Genomic DNA, 17934 nt, shown 5'->3' with positions numbered 1-17934 from the left:
AGCCATTTGTACAGTGGCAGGAGAAAGTGATTCTATAATGTTTTATAGCCTTTTGTCTTTGGCTTTAATTAAGAAACCTCAAGCTGTACATTTATCATTCCTTAATGAAATTTTGTAAATTACTAAATTGAGTATTGCATGACTTTAAGCACTAAAAAAATGGTGGTGGCTTGTCGTCATGCACTAGACATTTAATTTTTAAGTCTCATTAATCATGTTGGCCTCATTGTATTCATTAATAGCTCAAAATCCAACTTAACACTGAAAGAGAGGAATGTCATTGTTAATAGTAAATGTAAATCCGTGGTCTTGATATTTTAAAGCTTTTTTTGCCAACTTCTTATCAGATAATTGTTTTAACCTGATAACATGGCCATTGAACAGCTTGTACTAGGAGTAGAGTAGAAATGTCAACCTTGCCATTTTCTCGTTCTATGGTTGAAGTACTAGAATTATCTTCAAATGCAGTGAAGATAATACTTTGCAAGAATCTTTTAAAGCCACACACGCATATATATTTACCTTAGTTGATTAAAACTTAAGTCCCTTTAACTAGGCACATGAGCACTGAGCTCAGAATGTAAGCGAGTGAGTCAGCATACTTTGATTTTTGAAAAGCCCATGCAGGCCCCATGGGTCAGGAGTAGCCTGGAGCACAGCTGCACACGTCAGATGGGAGAAGGGATGAACTTGGCTGTGCTGACTATGTGGACAGGCCAGGGGAAGTCAGAGAAAGGGAAATTCTCAATGATGCTCTCAAGACAGAGCATCAAATATGTAGCCCAGGGTAATGCATTCCCAGAAAGGCTCCAAAGACACATTCCCAGACTACCAGCTCAGAGCATCTGCATTTGCCCAGTTTATGGACACCAGGGTGTCTTTTGAGCAGCCTTCCTGTATTTGGAGAATTTCCGTATTATAAGTTCTGCCTACCCAAGGCAGGAACCAGACGCGACTTCCCAGCCGGCTGGTAGGTAGGGCACAGGTGTAACTTAGGCTCGCCAATGAGATGCACTCACAAGAGACTTATTCAAGAGGGAACAAAGAAAGGACACAGGCCACCCTCTGGGGAGGGTGACAGTAGAGGCAGGCAGCTTTCAAGCAGCAGTGGCAGCTTTACCGGTGGCCAGGGTGGGTCTCACTGGGACGAGCTGCAGTGGTGTCTCCCTGGGACCGGAACAGTAGGGGCTTCCGGAACAGCCTTGTGGTGTGGCTGGCCTTGTTCCTGGCTGTGTCGCCTCCTTTCTTGCCTCCCTGGCCCTCCCAGAGATTCTGTGAGCTTCCTCAGACTCTTTAATAATTTCCTCTTTTTTGCCCAAATTAGCTAGAGTATTCTGCTGTTTGTGAGCTGGCAAGTTGACAAAAACTCCATTAGGGCAAATTCACTGAACTCTAATGAGAAAATTGTTATCTGTCGCGTTCATTTAATAAAGAAAATAGGGCTAAAAAAAAAAATAGGTGACATGACAACAAGGAGTCTCAGTGTGGGAAAAAGAAAATATAGATACAAGATAGAATAAGTTCGGTCAATACCCCGTGGTCCTAAATTTGAATTGGAAGTATCAATATGAATTTGTTGGATATTTTCTTTCTTTAAAAAAATCCCTAAAAAAAAAAAATTCCTAGCTTTGTCCAATGAAAGCCCCAGAAACAATGACCAACTAAGTAGCAAGGAACATCCCGTGGCCGGCCAGGTGGCGCAAGCAGTTAAGGGCCTGCGCTCTGCTGCAGCGGCCCAGGGTTCGCCGGTTCGGATCCCGGGCGTGCACCGACGCACCGCTTGGCAAGCCATGCTGTGGCAGCGTCCCATATAAAGTGGAGGAAGATGGGCATGGATGTTAGCCTACGCCAGTCTTCCTCAGCAAAAAGAGGAGGCTTGGCAGATGTTAGTGCAGGGCCGATCTTCCTCAAAAAAAAAAAAAAAGGAACATCCCTTGTGCCCAGATGATTGTCTTGAAATACCATTTCTCACTAAAAGACACCTAGATGTCTTGAAGAAATGGCTGATTGCATGTCTGGGCAGAAAATGTACAAGATGAATCTGGAACATCTTACCAGAAAGCAAAGAAATGCTCAAGATGGGTAGGATTGGGTCAAAAGGACTCACAGGCAACTCAGTAAAAAGGCTCCCACTGGCCAAAGAGGGACAAGTTGAACATCAATAAGCACAAAAATGGGAATGAACCAAAACGTATCAAATATGTTTACATCCAAGAAATCATAATAATACAAAAACAAGCAAACACTTTGCAAACAAACTCTTCCCTTTGGAAAATGTTAGGGAATTAACTATTTTGAAAACAGCTAACTAAAGGGAAAGACTCAGGGCTTTATCTTTCCTCCCCTATACAAATGTTACCCCTGGGCAACCACATAGATGAGAATTTTCTCTTTACAGAAGTATTCCAGCAAGTAAATGAAGAAGGAATGATAAATCGAATCGTTTCTGTTTGCATTTCCTAATGAATGTAGAATCTAAGCATGAAGCTAGTAATACAAGAGACAGCAGACGTGCCTCATGTTGAAAAACACACCACCACCTATGAAGTCATCTTCCCTCCAAAAAAAAAAAATCAAAACTTAATCGGATTAAGCTTCTAGATACAAAGGACAATTTGCAGGAAATGCAAAGGGAAAGGGAATTCACTAAACAGATGACACTTTGAGAATCCAATCAGCAAGGTCCTGATTGTGGGGAGTCTGCAGAACAAATGATCTGATTTCTTCAGTAAATAAATTGCAAAAGGAAAAAAAGATGAAGTGGGAACCTCTAGATTAAAAGAGACCTAAAACGGGCCGGCCCCGTGGCTTAGCGGTTAAGTGCGTGCGCTCTGCTGCTGGCGGCCTGGGTCCGGATGCCGGGCGCGCACCGACGCACCGCTTGTCTGGCCTGCTGAGGCCGTGTCCCACATACAGCAACTAGAAGGATGTGCAGCTGTGACATACAACTATCTACTGGGGCTTTGGGGGAAAATAAATAAATAAATAAAATCTTTAAAAGAGACCTAAAAGACATATTTAAAACAAACAAACGGATAGACAAACAGAAAGCAGGCCAGAGCTAAACTACAGTGTGTAGAGATTCAGGCCTGGATGATAAAACCACATGAAGAGAAACGGGAAAGTAATCGCCAGGGGAAGTCAATACAGTGGCGGCTCTTAGTGGGGGGGCCTTGTTCTGGGGACAGGCGCATGGGGCGCTGGGGGGTGTCCACAAGTAGCCATGACAAGGATGGCGTCTGAGGATAACACTGTAAGCTGTATATTTGTTTTATGCTGTTTTCTATATTTGTGTTACATTTAACAATAAAAAGTTTTAAGTGATAATGGAAAACCAGAAAACATTTACTTACATTTTCACTTTTTTTTAAAAACTTTTATTTTATTTTTTTAATTTATTTTATTATTTTTTCCCCCAAAGCCCCAGTAGATAGTTGTATGTCATAGCTGCACATCCTTCTAGTTGCTGTATGTGGGACGTGACCTCAGCATGGCCAGACAAGCAGTGTGTTGGTGCGCGCCCAGGATCCGAACCCGGGCCGCCAGTAGCGGAGCTCGAGAACTTAACCGCTAAGCCACGGGGCCGGCCCTACATTTTCACTTATCCATTTAGTTTTTTAATAATTTAACAAACATTTATTGAGTGTGAGCTGGGGAACTAACAGATACTGATCCTGCCTTCGAGAGATTTGTGTTCTGAGAGGGGAGTGACGCAGGGCCATGGATCTTTCACTGTGGTCACAACGAACTGGAGAGGAGCCCAGTGGAAGAAGGCAGAGCTTCCAAGGGGCCACGTGTAGTCAGGGAGCGATGATGGTGGCTTGAAGGAAGAGGCCTAAAGAGAAATAGATATATTCCAGGTATATTTTGGAGGTACAACTGACAGAGCTGTTGATTTGTTTGTGTTGTTTGTTTGTGGGTGGATAAGGAAAAGGAAGAAGCAGTTGATATCTTCAGAATTGTTTGACTAAATGGATGAGGAAGCCATTTACTAAGATGGCCGGATCTGAAGTAATATAAACGAGATGGAACTCGTGGCACTAAAACCTGCTGATCTACCTCAAAAGGAGTGTCTCATGTGGTTTCCCAGGTTCTCAGAGCATGATCTTTTTTTCTTTGGGTGAGGAATATTTGCTCTGAGCTAACATCTATTGCCAGTCTTCCTCTTTTTTTGCTTGAGGAAAATTAGCCCTGAGCTAACATCTGTGCCAATCCTCCTCTATTTTGCATGTGGATCACCGCCACAGCATGGCTTGACGATTGGTGTAGGTCCACACCCGGATGTGAACCCGAGTACCTGGGCCACCCAAGTGGAGTATGCCAGACTTAACCACTACACCACGGGGCTGGCCCCCAGAGCATCAACTTTTATCTCAAGGAGCTAATAAATACCTTCACATAGAAAGCACTTGGTGCTGTTATTTGAATGTAATACATACACAACGCATTTACTGAGATTCCAGATCAAGAGGAAGCCACGCAGGCCAAGACTCTTCCCCTATGATTCATTGTGTCATGTCAGCTTACTGAGCGCATGCTATGTGTGTGACAGAGGCAGAAGTGTAACCATATGTCATTACACTGAACCCATGTGGTTTAATCCTCATAAAATTATGATAGATGAGGTAAATGCTTGTATTCCTAAATTGTAAGTGAAGAAATCCAAGAGCAGAAGCCTGAGCAAGGGCTTAATGTACAGATATGCTCATCAGCTTCATGGACTGTCCTCCAACTCGCAACGGCATTTAAAGAGTCTTATGTGGACCAGGAAAATCAAAGTGCTCTGGAATATAAGCTCTAATTGAGGAGTGCACCAATTTCTGGAAGAACTGAGGAAGAAGAGAGAAACTAGGCCTGGAGAAAGTTCCATAGGAGTGATATTTTAGCTGAACTTGGATTTCAGCAGGAGAAGGAGACAAAGCAGGGTGAGGTGAGGTGAGGAAGGATCCAGGCCGATGGAGTAGCGCTGAAAAGGCCTGGAGCATGGGAGAGGTTCAAGCCTCCCATGGCTGTGCACTGGGCCATGGGTGGTGGTGTCTGGAGAAGGCAGCATTACCTGGTGGCTACTAAACAACTGGTATTTAGAAAGTGCATTTTTACCTTCCACAGGGAAGTGCTATTGCTGCACCAACACAAAAGCAAAAGTGGCACTAGGTGTCAAATACATAAACCTTGTTGTTCTGCAAGGTTTAGATACATTCACGAATGACGCCTCCTTAACCGGTTCCTTCAGCCTTACCCCGTTCATTCTAAACCTCTCCTGCACCTCGTTTGCAGATCTCTCTTCGCAGGAGTGGGATTTGCCTGCAGCCTGGCACAGTCTGCCCGGCTGGGTTTGCCACCTGCTCTCACCATCTTGGACGGTAACAGAGCTCTGTGATTTTACACTTGGGCTGGGGCTCCCTGACGTGGCCCCACTGTCTCCCACATTACCACCACTTGAAGCCAGTGTCTTTTAGCCTGTGGTCACCCTCTAACTGGCCCTGACCCCAAGGACATTGGGGCTAGTTGGACAGGCCTCCTGAGGGAGTTGCAAGGGCACAGACCTGACTTCCTCTGCAAGCAGCCCTGGGATCAAGAAGGGAAGGACTTCCTGAGAGGTGACAGCTCCAGAGCAAGAGTGTGTGGGGGCAGGGAGAGGACGGTGATGCAGGTGGTGTGAGCTGGTTGTAGCAGAGAAATGACATGGGCCTTAGGCTCAAATCTGGGTTTGAGGCTAGATTTGCCCCTTGTGAGTGTGAGAATGTGGCCGTATCATTTAGGCTGTCTGCTCTTGGGTTTCTTCACTTAAAATTTAGCAATAAAAGCACACATATCATAATTTTATGAAGATTAAGCCAATTGGATTTAATGTACATTGACATGACACAATGAATCATAGGGGAAGGGTCTTGGCCTGCATGGCTTCCCCTTGATCTGGAATCTCAATAAATGCATTGCATATGTATTGCATTCAAATGACAGCACTGAGGGCCTTCTAGCTTCATGAGATAAAAGACAATGCTCTGGGAACCCAAGAGAGGATGTGAGACACTCCTTTTGTAGCAGAACAGCAGGCCTGAGTGCTCTGAGTGCCATCTCATTTATGTTACTTCAGAGCCGGCTTACTTTCAATTACCCACACAAATTGCAGGGGATTGAGCCATTGGTAATTGTAGCACCTCTTTCCCAATATGCAGACAATAGTGTTTTGATACCTTCTGTTTAGCTTTGGAATGCTTTATAGGATAGAAGGTGGCAGATTTATTTCGCACTTATTAAACTGACATGATTTATTGTGCTAGACTCCGAAGACTCAAAGATGAGTAAGACACTGACAGAAATGCAAAGAAAAGGTGATAAATTCCACGACAGAGGTACCAACTGACCTAGTTCTGGTTTAGAGGGAAGGAAACTCTTGTGGAGCAGGTAGTATGTCAGTCAGCAGGGGCTGGGTTTGCCGCAGTGCTGAACAATCCTCAGTTCTCAGTGCTTTAACACCCCAAAAGCTGACTTCTCATTCACGCTGGCTGCGTATCCAGTGCATGTCAGCAGGGGTCTCTGCTCACTGCAGCCACAGGGTCACGAGGTGACGATGGATGTTTTATCTAAACATGTGCTTCCAGGATCACATTGGCAGGGGAAGAAGGTGTGCGAATTGTGCGTGGCCTCCTCACGCTCCTACCTGGAAGTGGTGTGTAGCCCCTCAGTTGACATTTCCCTGCCCACAGCGAGCCATATGGCCACAGCTAACTTCAAAGAGGAGGGGGCAATCCTCGCCTGTGCCCAGAAGGCAGAGAGCTAGAAACACTCAGTGAACAACACCAATGACTACTGTGGGTGACTTTGTTTCAATACGCAGAGATGAGTGTGAGGGAGGAGGGCTTCCCAGTGCGTGAGAAGCTTTAGGAAAGGGGCAAAGGTTGGAAAGTCTGGCTGCAGAGAAGGGGTCCAGATAGGAACACTGGGAGGCTAGTTTGCAAAGAAAGACAGGCCACATTGTGAAAGCCATGCTAAGGAGGTCAGACTTCTTCCAGGAGACACTGAAGGTTTTAAAGAAGCTGTGGTTTAGGAAGATTAACCTGATTGCTGTGTATAGGAGAGAAAAGAGGGTGGCAAATTGGAGGCAGGAGATCCATTTGCTTCTTACACAAATCCAGGCAAAGGGTGGTGAGGACCAGAATAGGGGTCTTCAAACGGGGAGGAGAGAAAGGGCTGTACATATCAGCTATTTGAGACAAGGACTTGGCCAGATTTGGAACTAATTAGATATGAGATGTATGGGGGTGGAGAGTCAGGAGTGATTCCGAGGTTTTGAGCCCGGGAGAATGAGACTATTGTAATCAGAGAAAACAGTGGAAGGTGTGCAAGTCTGGGAAGGAACTTTAGGGCTTGTTGACTGAAAAGCAGAGATTTTTATTTTGTTTACTCTTGCTTACCAGCACCTAGAACAGTGCTTAGCATATAATATGTGCTCAATCATATTTGTTGACTATGTAATACCAGTGGAACACAAATAGAGAAGTTCCAGGCAATTGTTAATGTGAAATTGGCACTCCTTCATGATGCTAGGGAGGCAGATTTACCTATTGAAAGATTTACCTATTTACCTCATCAGCCATAAGATGAGATGAGTTGCCAAGAAAGTGTAGAGAAAAAAGGGAGAAGGCTGAAGCGGGAACTTTGGGAACCATGACATCTAGGGGCCAGAAAGTAGGACCAGAATCCAGGGAAGTCGGGCACTGGAGGGCAGGATCAATCAGCATCAGATGCTGCGAACCGGTCAAGGATGCTGGGAACGCTGGGAACAGTAAGAGGGCATTTGGTTGAACAGCTCAGGTCTCCGGTGACTCACCCAGGGAGAGCTGGCCGCAGGCCGCAGCAGGGACCTCCTAACAGTGAAGAAGAGGAAGCTCCTGGCCCCGAGGGAGAGGAGGGCAGTGGCTGGAGGGGGAGGCTGGGCCAAGGGGCAGTTCTGGTTTCTGTTTGGGTTTGGAGGGGTTATAACTGAGACCTAGTCATGTAGCAAGAAGGAGAGAGACTGAAAATTCAAGAGGGAGGGAGAGAAACCATGGTTGGCATCATGAAGGCGGATGGAAGGGCTGTGTTCCAGCGTAAAGGGCCACTTCTAGGAAGAGACAAGAGCAGGTGCATAACTTTCGTTGTTGTTGTTGGTACTTAACCCAGGGCCTGTGACGGTCAGGGCACGGTTAATGCCAATGGCCACCACCAGTCAAGTCTCCGCATCTTCCTTTCTCATCACCTTCAGGCCCCTGGCCGTCTTTTCCCCTTTCACCAGAGGGCCGGAGGTTCTCCGGGGGCCGGCGGGAGGCGGGAAGGACCCGGGAGGGGCGCGGCCGCGCGGCGGGGCGGGCCCGGGAGGCCACACCCTGAAACTACCTGCGCCGGGCAGGAAGCGCGAAGGAGGACCGCGCGGCCGGCGCCCGGGTCTGCGCTGGACCTCGGCACGCCCCGGCCCCGGCCCCGGCGGCGATGGGAGCCCGCCGCCCGCGGGGACGACGCCTCTGAGACCCCCGACCGGCCGCCGGGACCATGAAGAGCAACCGGGCCCGCCAGGGCAGAGGGGGCGCCAAGGACTTCGGCGTGGGACTCAAGTACAGCTCGCGGCCTGAGGTGGGCGAGCGCGAGGGGCCGGCCCGGGCACCCCCTCTACGTCCGGCCGGGCCCGGCGAGCGCGGGGGCGCGGGCTGCGCGGCGGGTCGGGGCTCGGGAGCCCCCGGGCCTGCAGCGCCGCACTTGGTCTTGGCAGAGGGAGCCGCTCCGTTGCCCATTTGTGGCCGGGCGCTGGCCCGACAGGTGGAATTTCCTGTTTGGCGGGTGCCTGGCCGGACTTTGGTACCAGCCCTGCTGCGCGCCAGCCACGATGGAGGCGGGAGCCCTCGGGTCCTTGGAGACGCCGAATCGCTCCTCCGGCCTCCTGCCCCACTGTCCTCTCCCTGACCTGAAAACAGGGCTCCGTGTCAGTCCCTCCACGAACTCCGCGCTGTTAATGCACATCTGGAAGGAACCAGCGCGAAGGCTCAGAGAGGGGCTGGGAAGGGATTTGGGCTGGGAAGGGATATTTCCCAGGCCTGTGGAGTCGTAGCCATTCTGGGCCTCTGCAGGAATTTCTTTTCTTCTTCTGGTCAGAAGGCGTTTTGGGCCCTTTGCAGAGGGCGTTCGGGGGTCCAGGGCTTTCGTCGCCGTGGAGCCTGGAGCTGAGGACTCCAGGGCTGGGCTTGCCTGGGCGTCTCCAAGAGGGGATGGAGCTCTTTAGGAAGGTGACTTGATTGGAAGGGATGTGTAGAAGATACTGAAGCTGGAAGCTCTTGTTAGGCAGAAAGAACAATGAGAGACCTCTTGAAAGATCTCAAAGATGTTAAATCTTAAGGTAGAGGGTTGGGGAGGGGCTGTTAGTTACTTTATTGAAGGACACACCTAGGTGGCAGGGCCCAGGCAGGACTAGCAGCCAGGCTTCCATCTCTCTGTCCAGCGAGGACCCCAGGTTTTCCGGAAGGCCAGTGCCCACCAGGTCAGGGCCGGCACTGCGCAGGCGCTGAGAGGCAGGGCTGTTTTGTGAGGGAGCTTTACCGCTCTGCAAATGAAGGGCTGCCCTGCGCTCTCACTTTCCCCCGTGTTCCTGGGTCCAGTAACCTCCTCTGCTGCCCTACACTGTGGCTGTGGCTCCCATGTCAGGCCAGATTTTGGAGCTCTCTGAAATCAGCTCCTTTTCTTCCAGTAGCATCCTGACTTAGGGAGCTTGCAGAAGACCAGATTCTGGGGCTGCGGTGGTTAGCCAACCGCAAATAGGAACTGAGCCCAGCCACCCTTGATTTCTCCACTCTCCACTCCCTGGGAGGAAGGAAGTGTGGACCGCCTAGCCAGCCTGGAGGCTTGGGCCTGTGTTCCCGCTGAGTCTCCGCCCTGCTTGAGGCAGATCCACCTGGAAGGACGCCTTCTCTTTTCCTTTCTGTGATTGTCATGGTTGTGAACACTTGATAATTGCCTATTGGGGCTCTAGACTCCTGCCTCCTCAGCAGAGGGCCTGCTGTTGGGTCTTTGTTATTTCAGGTCTATTTTTCTTCCCAGCTGACTTCCCTTTCTGGGACTGTCTTCTGCTGACACTGGGAGAGCTGGGCCTTCCTGCAGTCTCCTCTGCGCCATCTCACTGCCCACACTCCCTCCCCAGACCTGGGGCTCACCTGCACACTCTGAGCCCCACAGCCAGCTGACTTCTCTTGTCCCCTGCAAGCCCTTGCTTTCTTGGTCCCTGCTCATTTTCTGTGAAGCTCATCCATCCTCCACTCCATCGGGCTCTTGCTTCCACTTCTGATTCTGTGACTTGCTTTCATATGGATCACTCTTTGTCTTTTCTCCTGCCGAGCTCTGTTGAACCAACTCCATATCTAGTCCTGGCCCAGGCACTGTTGGAGGGTGGGCTCTCCAAAACAAATAAGAGTTTGCCTTAAGGAACTGATGGTCTTGAGAGCCATGCTAAGATAGATGTGACACAGTGTCCTGAAGGAAGTAGCCTACGATGCCCAAGCTCATTTCCATTTCTCCAGGAATTTTTCAAATATTCCTCCCACTCGACGCCTTATCAGAGCTCTCACTCCCTGGATCACCCTGCTGTGTTTGCAGTCAGGGTCTGCAGACTTGGCCCTGACTGCTTCTCTGACCAGGAGGTGCATGCTGCCCCTGGGTTTGCCTTCTTTGTCAGCAGAGCTTTGCTAGGTCAAGGCAGGCCCCATAGGGCCACTGTTGCTTTTGAGTTCCTTGTTCGCAGCTACTTCCATCTCTGCATGGATGGAGAAAGATTCTGTTGGGTGGTATTTGTATCTGGCTATGTCCTTCCTAAGGCTGACGACTCTGTCCCTTGCCCCACCCCCACCTGTTGCCATCACTCGGGAAGTGGCTGCCTCTGTGTTCCCCACCATCTCTGGGGCCCTGATGCACACACTGTGTCTGGGGATTGTGTGAGCCCTGCCTGCATGAGAGCAGGTATGCAGATGCCAATTATTATGGCTGTTAATGAGAACTGGGAAGCCTGCCTCACCCAGTGTCTTGGCCCCTGTTGAATATTTGGTGGTGGCCATGAAGCTGCTTTGACATCCATTGTTTCCTTCTCAAGTCAAGATTGCCCCAGGTAAGACTCAGTATCCCCTAGGCATGCAGAGACCAGGATTGGAGAATCAGATGTTGTGGGGTCAAAATCAGATGTTGTGGGAGCTAGGCTGTACAGCTCTGGCTATTCAGAGAGTCATCTCTTTGTTAATTGATTGAACATTCACTCATTCATGTAACAAATATTTATTAGGTACCCACCGACTGAGCATGTGCCAGGTATGGGGCAGTAACACTGAGAAAGACCCCAGTGACACAGTTGCTGCCTTCAGGGAACATCCAGTGTAGTGTGGGAGACTGGGAGTTAAGTTCTGTGTGATAGTACTAGATTCAGGATGAGCCCAGGGGGGCTCACCCAGGCTTGAAGGGCAGGGTAGGTGAGTTGGGGCTGGCGGCCCCTGTGATGTGGTGGTGGGAGTGTCCCACATGGAGCCGAGATCTGGTGCCGCCGCTTTCCTGCCAGGTCATCTCAGATGTTACCTTCTCTCTAAGCCTCAGTTGCTGTGGCTATAAGATGGGGATGACATCTACATTACAGGTTTGTGGCAAGGATTGAAAGGGGTTCTTTATGTGAAAGCCCTTTGTAAGTTGCAGCATGGTGTACAAAGCATGAGTTTGAATTTCTGAGTGGAGAAAGGTCTCGAGACAAGCTGTCAGGGGATGTGGTGTTAGTAGGATGCGTGTGGAGGGGCCAGGAACTGGGTTGTTGGTGGGTGCTGGCCTGGTGGAAGGAGCTGGCCTGCCCCGCTGAGCACAGGGCAGCTGTCCGAAGAGTGCTGGTAAACAAGACCCTCTCCCTGTGGTCTTCTGGTTTTCATTTCCTTCTGTTTACGCAGCTTCTGTCTATGAGAAAGATCCTTCTACGAGAAGGAGGTGTGTGCCTAGACCACTGTAACCGGCTGCTCACCCCTTTCTCCCTCTCATTCGCCCCTCCCCCTCCCACCATAGAAAACAAACTTTAAAAAACTTCCTCTTTCTTGATTCTCTTGAGCATATGCTAGGCTCTCTGGAAGGGCCATGTGCTGGGAAGTTGTGTGCAGGGAAGTTGTGTGCAGGGAAGTTGTATGCTGGGAAGGTGTGTGCTGGGAAGGTGTGTGCATGGAAGGTGTGTGCTGGGAAGTTGTGTGCAGGGAAGTTGTGTGCAGGGAAGTTGTATGCTGGGAAGGTGTGTGCTGGGAGGGTGTGCGCAGGGAGGGTGTGCGCTGGGAGGGTGTGTGCAGGGAAGGTGTGTGCTGGGAAGGTGTGTGCAGGGAGGGTGTATGCAGGGAGGGTGTGTTCAGGGAGGGTGTGTGCAGGGAGGGTGTATGCTGGGAGGATGTGCAGGGAGGGTGTGTGCAGGGAGGGTGTGTAGAGGGCGGGTGTGTGCTGGGCGGGTGTGTGCAGGGAGGGTGTGTGCAGGGAGGATGTGCAGGGAGGGTGTGTGCAGAGAGGGTGTGCGCTGGGAGGGTGTGGTCAGGGAGGGTGTGTAGAGGGAGGGTGTATGCTGGGAGGATGTGCAGGGAGAGTGTGTGCAGGGAGGGTGTGTGCAGGGAGGGTGTGTAGAGGGAGGGTGTGTGCTGGGAGGGTGTGTGATGGGCGGGTGTGTGCTGGGCGGGTGTGTGCAGGGAGGATGTGCAGGGAGGGTGTGTGCAGGGAGGGTGTGCAGGGAGGGTGTGTGCAGGGAGGGTGTGGTCAGGGAGGGTGTGTGCAGGGAGGGTGTGCAGGGAGAGTGTGTGCAGGGAGGGTGTGGTCAGGGAGGGTGTGGTCAGGGAGGGTGTGCTGGGAGGATGTGTGCAGGGAGGGTGTGTAGAGGGAGGGTGTGTGCAGGGAGGGTGTGCAGGGAGGGTGTGCGCTGGGAGGGTGTGTGCAGGGAGGGTGTGCGCTGGGAGGGTGTGTGCAGGGAGGGTGTGTGCAGGGAGGGTGTGTAGAGGGAGGGTGTGCAGGGAGAGTGTGTGCAGGGGTGCCAGAAGAGCAGGGAAGGTAGTAAGCAGAGGGAAACTAAGATTCCCTCCCAGGTGCTCCAATGGGCCAGGTGCCTGCCTTCCCCAGGGGGCGTCCCTGCACCTTGGTCCTGGGAAGACCTGGAAATTCGTGGCCCTCGTTTAGGAGATGGGAAAACTGAGGTGTAAGAGAAGACAACCCTAGCTCGATAGCTGCCCAAGAAGGCTAAGTTGCCTACTACCTGTGGGAACCGTCTGAGGGTGGGTCTGCCCAGAGCTGGCATGTTGGCAAGACGCCATGTCATCAACAGCCTCCCCCACCCGGGCTCTCACTGCCCCGGGGGGCGTGGCCGCTGTGGTCCTGGAGTTCCCCTGGTGTCAGTTCCTTCTCTGGCCTGTAGTTGTGCCCGGGCTGTTGGCTCATGTCTATCCTAAGAGACAAAGTCTGTTCTTGGAAGAGGAAGGAGAGTGTGACAGAGCCCCCAAGGGGCCCAGTGCCGAAAGATGTTGTTGCTTCTGACACAGTGTGCATGCTACTGGAGTATCTAGAATACTAATAATCATCGCTAGCATTTATTGAGCATGTACCATGTATTACACCCCTTAGAGGTAAGTACTATCATTATTATCCTTTTCTAGGTGAGGAAAATGGAGCACAGAGAGGCTAAGTAACTTGCCTAAGGTCACAGAGCAAAACAGTAGTGGAATCGGGATTTGAACCTAGGTAGCCTGGCTCTGCTGTATTCTACTTGGACTGCTATAGTGCAAGACAGGGCTGTCAGCCCAATGGGCTCGGGAAGGAATGGATTACTAATGGTAAGAATTGGTTTGATTTGAGTGAGAAACTGTATTTCTCTTGGGATGATTCTGAGATACCTGGGCTTTGCAAAATTATAATAGCCATTGAGTAGTATGGGAATGGGAACTTCTGGGCTTCCTCGAGAATTCTCACCCTGGATGGCAGTGGTGAGAAGCGTGTTTGGGGTTTGCTTAGAGTTCGTGGGCCTCTTTTTTGCCGCTTTTTCTTTGGTAAAAACTTTTCTAGAAGCAGGTCCCTACTAACATTCTGTCTTGGAATCTCGTATTTTCAGAATTTGCTTATTCTGTCTGGGCTTAGCAACAGAATCCTTAGAATCCGTGTGATAGTTGACTAACTGGTCAGAGTCTTGGGTCCTTTGACTCTCTGAGATGGCGATGAGGATGCTGAAAAGGTGGAGAAGAATGTGATGATGACAATCATTTCTACCCATCACTGAATATGTGCACTTCAGTCCATCATCTCTCTTTATCCTCGCAGCAACTCTACAACGAAATGCTTAGTTTGCAGATGAGAACACTGAGCCTCACAGGGTTTGTGTAATGGCCCAAAGGTGGTTAGAGGTGGAGCAAGGGCTCCAGCCCAGATCTGCCTCACTTCAAAGCCTACGCTCTTAACCGCAGTGCCGTCACACAGGTGTATCCCGGGGGCCGTGGTGATGGGTGCGTGTCCCCAGCACAGTCCCAGAACACGTCAGTGGACAGGGGTGGTGAGCTCCAGGTACCAGCGCAGGTCCACTGAAACTTCTCCTATCGAACTCGTCTGCTTTCCCCTTTTGATGAGGTGGCTCACCTGGTAGACCAGGAGACTGACTGGAGATTCGATTTCAACAAGGCTTTGAACAAAATGTAGCTTTATTTATTGTATACCTGATTAAAAATCACAATGGAAATTTTAAAATGAAAAACAATTCACCCACTCAAGCCAACAAATCAAGTTGTTTACATTTTTCATGCCTCTTTCCACTCCTTACCCTGCGCAAACATTTTATCTAGTTTGTTGTTGCGCACATACAATTTGTGTTCTGGGGAAGACGTATCCACCTCCTGTCTGCTGGGCATGGTGGAGGCCCGGGGGCTGGAGGACAGTGTGTCTGATTGAACAACTGTGCCCCAGAGGGTCCATTCATGGATCCAAGACACTCTGGGCGGTGGCCTCGGGGCTGCTCCTGACTCCCTCCTGGGTTCTGTGCCGTTTCTTATTTCGTAACAACTCTGACGAGGTCTTGGAGCATTGACTTGTCGTCTTTGTAGATGACAACCTACTGAGAGGGAAAGGCCGATACTTTGGATGACTTAATTATGAGTCAGAAGGACCCGGACAGCCTGCGGGATTGGCTGCCAAGAGCAGAATTGTGTCCATCGGCGTTGGGAGTAAGCGCTGTGCTTGCTGCACCCCCCTGCCACGAAGCAAACCCACCTCCCTCCTCGTGTCGTGATGTGAGGAGGGCCTCGGGGACCTGAGGAGCCGGGAGATGAGGAGCAAGCCAGCAAGCCGGGCATCACAGGAGATCCAGAATTTTGAGTTAACGGCAGGCTCAGTAAGAGTCAGGCATGTGATGGGGCTCTCTAAAATCTAAAGTAAATTCCCTTCCCCCATATTTTTATTTGGTTGTACTTTTAAAATTATTATTAAAAGACTAATATATACATATTTAAAGAAATTTGGCTAACTCAGATAAGTAGAAAGAATTAAAAAATGGGGGAAAGTACCCTAAGAGGCATTCTAATAATTTGGTATTGCCTATGCATGTTTTCTAAAACAAGTTGCTTTTTTTTCCTGATTACAAAAGTTAGAAAGGTTTTTTTTTTTTTTTAAGTCAGGCTATGCAGAAATATACAAAGTAGAAAGTGAAATTCCTCTGAAATTCTCTCCCCCAGATTTGATAACCCCTATAAGTAGTTTGGCTTATATTCTCCCACAAGTCTTCTCTGCATAAACTAATACGTGGATTTTAATGTATATGTGTACACGTGTTCTCCCCAAATGGAATCGTAATGTCATTCCTATTCTGCAGCTACAGACTTGTTGTAATTAATTAATTCACCAAACATTTATTAAATACCTTAATCCATGCTAGCACTGTGGAGCAAGACACAGCCACCTCTCCTCTTCCCATCGTTAAGGAGCAAGTGGTTGACCTTGAGAGGGTGAGACAGACGGAGGTGTGCATGGGGTGCTATGGGAGGAAGTTACCTCGCTAGAACAGTGAGGGGGGCCCTCCTCGGGAGCTGCCTGGCGGAGAGGCCTGAGCCGAGTTTAGAAGGGTGGGAAGTGTCCATATACTTTTTTATTTTTTTATTTTATTTATTTATTTATTTTTCCCCCCAAAGCCCCAGTAGATAGTTGTATGTCATAGTTGCACATCCTTCTAGTTGCTGTATGGGGATGCGGCCTCAGCATGGCCGGAGAAGCGGTGCGTCGGTGCGCCCCCAGGATCTGAACCTGGGCCGCCAGCAGTGGAGTGCACGCACTTAACCGCTAAGCCATGGGGCCGGCCCTCCATATACTTTTTGACTTTTTTTTTTTCATTTAACATTGTCTTGGATAGTTTTTCCATTTTATTACCTACTCTTTGAAAAACTATTTTTGATGCTGCATAAGCTTTCATCAAGTAGATATATCATTATTTATTTTTTATTTATTTATATTTATTATTTGTGTGTGCTAATGAATGTATTATCAGACAATTAATGGAAATATAGTAATGGGGATAAGGGAGGTCATTGACGAACAGCCCCCATGGAGACCACGCCGGCCAGGCTGCATTTGGATTATGCTGTTGAATTTTGGGTCCCGTGTCTTGGCTGGAATATGGCTAACTGAGGTTGAACGAGATAGCCAGAGGTTTAGAAAACACTTTGAATGATTGAGTTGAGCATGTTTAGCCCGAGAAAGAGAACACTCAGAGCACGGTGCCGCCTTGGAGTATTTCAGGAGCCACCCTGAGCAGAAGTTAGGCTGCTTCTAATTGCAATGAGAATAATGTGCAGAGTTATTGTGATGCTCATAGTTCTGGGGTGAAGGAAGAACTTCCCAATCTTGGCACTAAATGAAAATTGTGTTTCCCTCTGGGAAGATGGGAGATGGGCTGATGTCTACAATCTGTCCCAGCTCTTGGAATCTGACTCCAAGGACACAGTTCCGCAGTCCACTCCTAGCTCCTATCCTTTTACTTCCAGCCTGGAGATTCTGGTTTGTAATCGTGGACGTAGGCCCCCAGGCGCCCTCTCCTGGTGGCAGTGCTTTCCTGTTTGCATAGTCAGTCCTTTACCCAAACAGCCTCTGAGATTTGTAGCTCCGAAAACATGCCTGGGATCTACGGAAGAGGTGTTTCGGAATCTAGGCAGGAGGCTGGTGGGCTCGGGGCTTTTCTCCTAACTTCTGCAGATCCCTGGGTCCAGCAAGGCAGCTGTTAAAAAAGGTTAAACAGGGGCTGGCCCTGTGGTGTAGCGATTAAGTGAGCTCGCTCCGCTGCTGTCATTTTTGAAATGACAATTATAGAACTGGAGGATAGATTAGTGTGGAGGGGGGCAGGAGGGAGGTGGGCATGGTTGCAAAAGGGCAGCAGGAGGGATCCTTGTGTTGGACCTGCTCAGAGTCCTGACTGCCTGTGGATACAGGAATACACCAGTGATAACGTTGTATGGAACTCAATACTCACATACATAAGTGAATGCAAGTAAATGGGAACTTAGCCCGGTGGGTTATGTCAGTGTCATGGTGTGATAATATGGTCCTACTGGGGCAAACTGGGCAAGGTGTACAAGGGCTCTCTCGGTATTTCTTACAACTGCACGTGAATCTACCACGATCTCAATAAAAATTTCAATAAGTAAAAAAAACCACTAGCCTGTGAAATCAGAATGTGGGTTCAGTGAACATTCGAGAAAAAGAACAAAAAGAAATTACATGGTGCTGCCTTCACCTTCCGTTTCTCTTGCTTAGTTTCTGGGAGAAGCCACCTGTTTGTGCCGCTGCAGGCAGATGCCCCTGAGTGCGGTGACTGGGGGCAGGAGAAAGGCGGGAGTGGCTGGGTCCGGAAGAGGATCTCTGGCAAATAGGGACAGGGCATGCGGACTTAGTGGGATCAAG

General features: G+C 49.5%; 1 protein-coding gene across 1 annotated transcript in view; it reads left to right on the top strand.

The window, feature by feature from the left end:
- Nucleotides 1–8442: 8442 nt before the first annotated feature.
- Nucleotides 8443–17934, top strand: part of ST14 (ST14 transmembrane serine protease matriptase) — a 41566-nt gene continuing 32074 nt past the window's right edge. Inside the window, exon 1 of the mRNA XM_058544803.1 lies at nucleotides 8443–8613. Within this exon, the coding sequence (XP_058400786.1) occupies nucleotides 8533–8613 (81 nt within the window). The 5' untranslated portion in view covers nucleotides 8443–8532. The remainder of the gene's footprint in view (nucleotides 8614–17934) is intronic.

The sequence above is a fragment of the Diceros bicornis genome, chromosome 7 (genome assembly GCF_020826845.1).
Source record: "Diceros bicornis minor isolate mBicDic1 chromosome 7, mDicBic1.mat.cur, whole genome shotgun sequence".
Taxonomy (NCBI): Eukaryota; Metazoa; Chordata; class Mammalia; order Perissodactyla; family Rhinocerotidae; genus Diceros; species Diceros bicornis.
This window is presented reverse-complemented; position numbering and strand designations above follow the sequence as displayed.